This window comes from Pantherophis guttatus, chromosome 10, assembly GCF_059756535.1.
Source record: "Pantherophis guttatus breed Tessera chromosome 10, ASM5975653v1, whole genome shotgun sequence".
NCBI lineage: Eukaryota > Metazoa > Chordata > Lepidosauria > Squamata > Colubridae > Pantherophis > Pantherophis guttatus.
The window spans coordinates 3,380,165-3,388,855 of NC_142072.1; the positions used below are offsets into that span (position 1 = coordinate 3,380,165).

Below are 8,691 nucleotides of genomic sequence, written 5' to 3' on the forward strand. Positions count from 1 at the left end.
AGGATACTGCAAAATCCCCAAGGTTTGCAAAGCTGGATGAGGAATTCTGGGAGTTGAAGTCCACAAGTCTTTAAAGTTGCCAAGGTTGGAGACCCCTGATTTAGGGTAACTAGAAGGAACTGTATATTTCTTTTTATTGCTGCTCTTAGATGATAAGGCAATGTAATTAATTTATCATTGCATTTTTTTTTATTATTATCATCAAGGACTATGTTTTGCTTTTCAATGCTATTGGAATGCACATATTCCAACAATTCAAATGTTAGGCCGCAAGAGGCGCTAATGCCACGTTAAGGGCAAGGAAAGGGCGGGAGGAGTTTCACCTCTCACTACTGAGCATGCCCGAAGATATACATACACATGCGCAGTCTCAGCCGGTCACGGCAAGGTCCTTTCGGCCGTCTTGAGAACGGCGGGAGTCACGTGACTCGCTTCAAGATGGCGGCCCCCATGCTGGTGAGTAGTTTATGGTGGGATTTTTTTTATTTTTTATTTTTGCTTTTCGTGGCAAACCGATTTCAGCACAAATAGACCGGATTTGAACTCGGTACCTCGGTTTTCGATGAAGGGCAATGAAGCAAAAGGGCTCCCAGGGGTGTCAACCTCTCCTTTAGCTCCTTGTCCACAGATATTTTGCATTATTAGATATTTATTTTGCCTTTATTTATGTGTCTGTGTGTGTGTGTGTTGCTTCAAAATTCAGGCTTCCCGAGTGTGCGTGGAGCCTAAGGCGGAACTAGAACTCACCATCTCCTGGTCATTGGCCCAAAGTCACCCAGTTGGCTTTCATGCCCAAAATGGGACTAGAACTCATAATCTTCAGGTGATTGACCCAAAATCACCCAGCTGGCTTTCATACCTCAGGCAGGACTAGAACTCACCATCTCCTGGTCATTGGCCCAAAGTCACCCAGCTGGCTTTCATGCCCAAGGTGGGACTAGAACTCACCATCTCCAGGTGATTGGCCCAAAGCTACCCAGCTGGCTTTCATATCTCAGGCAGGACTAGAACTCACCATCTCCTGGTCATTGGCCCAAAGTCACCCAGTTGGCTTTCATGCCCAAAATGGGACTAGAACTCATAATCTTCAGGTGATTGACCCAAAATCACCCAGCTGGCTTTCATACCTCAGGCAGGACTAGAACTCACCATCTCCTGGTCATTGGCCCAAAGTCACCCAGTTGGCTTTTGTGCCTAAAACGGGACTAGAACTCACTGTCTCCTAGTGAGGGGCCCAAACTCCCCCAGCTGTTTTTTTGTGTGCCTGTGGTGGGACTAAAAATTAGTGATTTGTGAAGCTCCAAGAATACTTGCTGTGTACCAAAAGTGCTTTTTCCAAAGGCAACTGGACTTTCTTGTTTTTTCCTTGAAGACGTTTCGCTTTCTCATCCAAGAAGCTTCTTCGGCTCTGAAGCTTCTTGGATGAGAAGCGAAATGTCTTCAAGGAAAAAAAAACAAGAAAGTCCAGTTGCCTTTGGAAAAAGCACTTTTGGGACAATCCTGACCTGGATGACTGAGAATCTCCATCGATATTTACTTGCTGTGTAGCTAAAATTGCTGACCAGCTGGTGGTGCTGTTAATTCGAGGAAAATTCAGTGTCAAAGCCGAGGGCAGCCTGTGCCTGAAACCATGCAGGGTTGCGTCCGATTTGTAGTTGCTGTATCCTTTATCCTCCTATGTGTATTCCACAACCACAAAACCCACCTGTTGCAGGATACAGGTAGTCCTTGACTTTCCACCACAATTGTGGCTGGAACTTCCATCCCAAATAATGCAGTTGTTAAGTGAGTCATCATTATCTTCATTTAATGACCCCATAATCCCTTGTGGAGTAAGAGTCTGGGCAACTGAATGGAGCTAGCAGAGTGTTTACTGGCCGGATGCCCTTCCTGTCACCAACGCGGAGTTTTGTCCAGCAGATATATTCTCACTGTGCCCAGAGAGAGAAATATCTGCCTCTACCTAGGATCGAACTCACAGCCTCCTGATTGTGAGGCGAGAGCTCCATCTCTAGGCCACTGCACCATTCAAGAGAAACTCATATATGACTGTGCCCAATTTTACAACTATTTCTGAGGGATCCTTGGTGCTTTCTGAGCTTGCTTGTTTTCTCGCAGACGTTTCATAACCCAACTAGGTAACATCATCAATGCTAGTAGGGGAGTGAAGTTTGCTCTCATTTTGTATCTAGTATCCCTGTCCATATTGGTGGGAGTGTTCTTGGTGGTTCCTTGATGATAAAATGAGAGGCAATCCCACTCCTTTCTAGCACTGATAATGTTACCTAGTTGGGGAATGAAACGTCTGCATGCTCAGAGAGCACCAAGGATCCCTCATTTCAACCCTGAGCTGCAAGTATTCTCCTTTATCGGTGCAACTATTTTTACTGTGGTTGTTAAGCAAATCACACCGTCGTTAAATGAATCTGGCTTCCCCCATTGACCTTGCTTGGCAACTGGCATGTACTTACGATAGTTCCTCTGCCCTGGGATCATGTGATCCCCATTTGCAACCTTCCCAGCTGGCTTCCAACAAGCAAAGTCCACGAGGGGGAAAGCCAGATTAACGCTTAACGACTACCTGGTTCACTCAACGGCAGCGATAACGCTTAACCACAGAGGCAAGAAGGGTTGTCAAATCAGACACACAACTCACCGAAGAGCTGCCTTGCTTAGCAGTGGAAACTGTGATCCCAACTGTCGTTGTAAATAGAGGACTACCCGTAACGAGGTTAGAGACCTGCAGGAGGTGTGTGACTTAAGAAAACGGAACTAGCTTTTCCTGCCACTTCTTAGCTCAAGAAACCAGAGTTTCCTTTTTCGTAGAAAATTTTGCTTCTGCTTCGTTTTCTTTCCAGCTCCGGCAAAGCAAACAGTTGACGTCCTTATACATCAACTGTCGGTTTGGCAGCACTTCCGAAGGTCTTTCTTCAAATCCCCGGAAAGGTGGGATATTTCAATATCTGTCCAGCCGCTTCTACGACATTGAAACCTTTGTCGAAGTCAGCCGGAAGTTTAAAAGATGGAAAATGGAAAAAGGAAACAAGTAAGTGTACCTGGGGGGACTCTAAGAATCTCCCTATAATTCTTGCTGTAGTTGTGGATTCTTCCGTTGGACAGAGATGGATTAGATCCCAGCATGCTAGCTAGGGAACTCTGGGAATTGAAGTCCTTGCATCTTTAAGCGTGCTGACTGGGGAATTCTGGGAATTGAAGTTCAGGCATTTTTAAGCATGCTGACTGGGGAATTCTGGGAATTGAAGTCCTTGCATCTTTAAGCATGCGGACTGGGGAATTCTGGGCATTGAAGTCCAGGCATTTTTAAGCATGCTGATTGGGGAATTCTGGGAATTGAAGTTCAGGCATTTTTAAGCATGCTGATTGGGGAATTCTGGGAATTGAAGTTCAGGCATCTTTAAGTGTGCTGACTGGGGAATTCTGGGAATTGAAGTCCTTGCATCTTTAAGCATGCTGACTGGGGAACTCTGGGAATTGAAGTCCACGCATCTTCAAGCGTATTGGCTAGGGAATTCTGGGAATTGAACTCCACCCATGCCATATGGAAGTCTTCCATAACCGACGAGAGTTTCTCAAGGTGGTTTTTGATATACCTTTTCCATGCACAGGTATGACGCTAAACTACACGAGCATTATGGCAGTGATATCGGAGCCGCCATCTTTGTCCTGAAGCTGAAAGGAGCCATTCGGTATTTGCAACGCCTATTTTTATCCACCAATGCATTGCGGGGAGGGTTGTATCCTTTCCTCCCTTCCAGACATCTTGTGGGTTTTGTATCCCAGCAGCCCCAAATGTCTGGAGAGTTGCAATTTGTCATCCTCGAGTTACGACACTTCATTTAGTGACCGTTCAAAGTTAAACAACGGCACTGCAAAAAGAGACCTACAAACGATTTTCTTCCGAACGTTGCGCCACCCCCACACTCACATGATCAAATTTTGGGACAAGGAAGGCTGTAAAATGAGATAAAACTCACTTAGCAAATATTTCCCTTAAGAACAGACATTTGGGGCTCAATTGGGGCCGGGAGTCAAGGAGAGCCTGTGTTGTGAGATCAGGAGATTTTTATTTTTATTATTATTCCCCCCCACACCATGCAATAGAGATTTATTTTGCTCTAGTTTCCAGGACCAAATGGATTGGCTTCGCACGAACCCTAAAGAGGAAGAAAGCAGGGATTTTCAGGAGTATTGTGGGAAGTCCTTGGAAGCCATCGATCTCAGCGGCTCCTTCGTCAGTTACATCGGCCTGAAAAACCTCGGTGAGAAATTTTGTGTTCCGTTTGGGGCCTAGGAAAGTTTGGGTGGCAGTAACCCCTTGCCCCTCCTCCTCTTCCCCGTCCTCCCCTCCTCTTCCCCCTCTTCCTCTTCCCTCTCCCCCTTGTCCCCCTCCCCCCTTCCTCCCCTTCCTCCTTCCCCCTGCCCCTCCTCTTCCCCCTCTTCCTCCTCCCCATCTCCCCATCTCTTCCTCCTTCCCATATCTCCCCCTTCTCCTCCTCTCCCCGCTCCTCCCTCTCCCCCTTGTCCCCCTCCCCCATTCCTCTCCTTCTCCCTGCCACTCCTCCCCTCTTCCTCTCTCTCCCCTCCTCTTCTTCCTTCCTATATTCCCTCCTCCTCTTCCACTCCCTCTTCCTCCCTCTCCCCCTCTCCCATTCCTCTCCTGCCCCTCCTCCCCCTCCCCCTCCCCTTTGTCCCCCTCCCCATTCTTCTCCTTCCTCCTTATCCACCCACCCCTCTTCCTCCTTCCATTGTTTCCCCTCCTTCTCTTCCTTCTCCCCCCTCCTCCTCTGATTCATTGATTTTATACCCTGCTTACGTAGCAGATTCCCATTCTTTATTACGCCCTGCAGTGTCTTTGTGAGGTGCGATGACAGTAAGAATGACAGCTCAGACCTCACTTGCTAAACTTTCACGGCAGGGGTGGGTGGGGGTGCCACTCCCAGCCTGGCACCACAGCCTTTACGACACCCTAGCTGGGTGGGGTAACACCATAAACTTTAATTGCATCTCATTCTTCTGCCCTCTGCGAGTTATAGGGCCATCTGCAACCTTTGCCCTGTATCTTCTTTTTTAACGCAAATTATCCCAGGCGGTTCCCAGGCTTTGAGGTGTGAAATCCAAATTTCTTTACTACTGGTTCTGTGGGCATGGCTTGGTGGGTGTTGTGTGGCTTGGTGGCTGTGGCCGGGGAAGGATACAGCAAAATCTCCATTCCCACCCCACTCCTGGGGGAAGGATACTGCAAAATCTCCATTCCCACCCCACTCCTGGGGGAAGGATACTGCAAAATCTCCACTCCCTCCCCACTCCTGGGGGAAGGATACTGCAAAATCCCCATTCCCTCCTCATTCCTGGGGGAAGGATACTGCAAAATATCCATTCCCTCCCGATTTCTGGGGGAAGGATACTGCAAAATATACATTCCCACCCCACTCCTGGGGGAAGGATACTGCAAAATCCCCATTCCCTCCCCACTCCTGCGGGAAGGATACTGCAAAATATCCATTCCCTCTCAACTCCTGGGGAAAGGATACTGCAAAATCCCCATTCCCACCCCCACTCCTGGGGGAAGGATACTGCAAAATCCCCATTCCCTCCCCACTCTGGAACCAGCCAGAGGTGGCATTTGCCGGTTCTCCGAACTACTCAAAATTTCCGCTATGGGTTCTCCAGAACCTGCTGGATTTCATGTGTTGGATTCCGTGCCCGTTTTTCAATCTCCTTCAATCTCCTGGATCTTCCCCGCAGCGAACCTGAGAGGTCTGAAGCATCTGGACCTGAGCAGATGCCCCCTCATCGACGACTGGTGCCTGACCCAGCTGCATCCCTTTGCGGGCACCCTGCAAACCTTGTCTTTGGCCGGCTGTCCCCGGATCACGGAGAAAGGGCTGCCTTGTCTTCACCACTTTGAGTAAGTGTGGCCGAGTAGCAGCTGGTCTCCATCCCAGGGGGAGCTTCTTCCAGGGGTGGGTTCTAAATTTTTTTACTACCGGTTCTGTGGGCGTGGCTTATTTTGTGGGTGTGGCTTGGAGGTCATGTGACTAGGTGGGCGTGGCTAGCTGGTCAGAGTCATTTCTGGAATGTCCTCGCACTTACGACCAGTCCTCGCACTTACGACCCGACTCATTTGTTTGCTTTTAACACTGATCAGCTGTAGGGCGGCCCTTTGAAGCCCCGCGGCAAGAGTTTAAACAGTTTTTTTTCCCTCTAGTCATCAGCTGGGACTCAGGAGGCAGCAATAGATTGGGGGTGGGGCCAAATAAAAGGTAAGAAGAACGTGGGGGAGTGGGGAGGTTGGGAGAACCGGTTCGGTGACGTCATATCGTCACCGCTACCGGCTCGGCCGAACCGGACCGAACCGGGAGGAACCCACCACTGCCTTCTTCACTCCGGGGCTGGGAAAAGAGAGAGAGAGAAGCCGAGCTGGGATTTTTCCAAGCACCTGAGATGGTGGCGTGAGTCACTGCGTCCTTGAGTTGGAAGGGAGCGTTAAAGGCCACGTAGTCCAACCCAATATTCCGCACCCACTGCAACAGATTCAGCTTGAATTTTGAAGTCTTCCAGCATAAACTCAAGTCTGTGAGCCAGAGGGGTACACTGGCACCTCTGGGAGATTTAGATTATTTCTTGTTTGCATCCCGTCTTTATTATTTTTATAAATAACTCGAGACAGCAGACATATCTGATTGACTTTAAATTGGGTTTTAAATTGGGTTGTTTTAATTTACGGCCAAAATATTTAATTATTTTAAACTGTTTTTAAATTTTGTATGTTCTGTTTTTTACTTTGGCTGTTCACCGCCCTGAGTCCTATTTGGAGAAGGGTGGTATATAAATGGAAACAAATAAATAAAATAAAAAAATATCCAACACAGCTTCCACCTGTATTCCTCACAACAACCCTGAGAGGTGGGCTGGGCTGAGAGGGAGGGACTGGCGTAAGGTCACCAGCTGGCTTTTCCGTCAAAGGTGGGACTAGAACTCCCGGCTTCTTAGTGCTTGGCCCAAAGACACCCAGCTGATTTTCATGCCTAAGGCGGGACTACAACTCACAGCCTCCTTGTGATTGACCCAAAGACACCCAGCTGATTTTCATGCCTAAGGCTGGACTAGAACTCTCAGTCTCCTGATGATTGGCTCAGAGTCCCCCAGCCGGTTTTCATGTGTAAGACAGAACTAGAACTCAACGTCTCCTGGCTTCTAGCCTGGTGCCTTTACCATTAGTTCAGAATGGACTCTGATATTTCACTTTTGAAAATTTTGGAAGAAACGCCAAGTTGGGGGAGAGGCTAAATATTACCAATTAGGTGTAAAAGCCGGCTGGGGTACTTTGGGCCGATCACCAGGGGATGGTGAATTCTAGTCCTGCCGTAGGCATGAAAGCTGGATGGCTAGCTTTTAGCCAATCTCCAGGAAGCTGAGAATTCTAGTCCTGCCGGTGACTTTGGACCAGTCGCCAGGCGACAGAGAGTTCTAGTCCCACCTTAAGTATGAAAGCCAGGTAGATGACTTTGAGCCAATCACCAGGAGTTGGTGAGTTCTAGTCCCATTTTAGGCATGGAAAACTGGCTGGGTGACTTTGAGCCAATCACCAGAAGCTGGAAGTTCTAGTCCCGCCTTGGGCATGAAAGCTGACTGTGTGACTTTGGGTCAATCCCTTTTTCTTAGCCCAGCCTACTTTGCAGGGTTGTTGTGGGGAAATTAGGAAGAAGAAGTTGTATTAGGTACGTTTACCACCTCGAGCTATTGATAAAAATAATTAAAGGCAGGCTAGAAATAAAAATCACCGTATTTCGTATAAGAGGCACTTCCCCCCCCCCCAAAAGAGGGTGAAAATTTGGGTGCAAGTTATACACTGAACGTAGCCCCGCCCACCCACCGGCCCCCACCGTTTGGCCTCTACCTCCCAACAATTTGCCTCCTAACAGCAAACAGCCCATTTCAGCTTCAGCACAGCCTGATTAGCACAAGCAGCTGATGGTCGGTTGGATCGGCCTCCCGACCATCAGCTGTTTCAGCTGCAGAGATTGCCATAGCCTATTGCTGCCTCCGCACGCCCCTCTGTTTGCTGTTTGCTGCAAGGAAGCAAATTGCTGGAAGGCAAGAGGCAGATTTTTTTTTTCTTGTGCTAATCAAGCTGTGCTGAAAATGAAAATGAAACAGGCTCTTTGCTGCAAGGAGGCAAATTGCTGGGAGGCAGAGGCAGATTTTTTTCCCCCTTTGTTTTCCTCCTGCAAAAAAGGTAGGTGCGTCTTATAGCCCGGAGCATCTTATACTCCGAAAAATACGGTAAATAAGGAAACGTCAGGCTTCTCTTTTCAGAGAAGAGGGGTCAACGGAAGCAATGGGAAAAAAACCCTCTATTCATTCTCTTGCAGAAGTTTGGAAAGCTTGGATGTCACCAACCTCCCTTCTGTTTCTCATCCTCTGCTAATTCGGATTCTCCTGGAAGAAATGTTGCCCCGGTGTTATATTTTGGGGATGGACGATCAGGAGAACGCGGACTCTCCCACCGAACGAGAAAAAGAGTGGATTTTCCCGACACCCAGCAAGCTCTCCACTTGAAACGGAACGGACAAAACCGAAATAATTTTTTAAAGCAGTGTTTCTCAACCTTGGCCGCTGGACGTTGTGTGGACTTCAACTCCCAGAATTCCCCAGCCTGGGGAATTC

At 48.3% G+C, this 8,691-nt stretch overlaps 1 protein-coding gene across 1 annotated transcript; it reads left to right on the forward strand.

The window, feature by feature from the left end:
• The first annotated feature begins 383 nt into the window (after window positions 1–383).
• DMAC2 (distal membrane arm assembly component 2) lies at window positions 384–8,661 on the forward strand. The gene is made up of 6 exons (XM_034438076.3): window positions 384–456; window positions 2,859–3,046; window positions 3,627–3,707; window positions 4,141–4,280; window positions 5,767–5,929; window positions 8,397–8,661. The coding sequence occupies exons 1-6, from the start codon at window positions 439–441 to the stop codon at window positions 8,581–8,583; spliced, it is 777 nt and encodes a 258-aa protein (XP_034293967.2). The 5' UTR covers window positions 384–438; the 3' UTR covers window positions 8,584–8,661.
• Window positions 8,662–8,691: the final 30 nt, after the last annotated feature.

Bases quoted from the DNA above. Each gene is read 5' to 3' on its own strand.
- DMAC2 (XM_034438076.3), top strand. The intron at 3,047-3,626 runs GTAAGTGTACCT...TTCCATGCACAG, and splicing joins AAAATGGAAAAAGGAAACAA to GTATGACGCTAAACTACACG. The intron at 5,930-8,396 runs GTAAGTGTGGCC...ATTCTCTTGCAG, and splicing joins CCTTGTCTTCACCACTTTGA to AAGTTTGGAAAGCTTGGATG.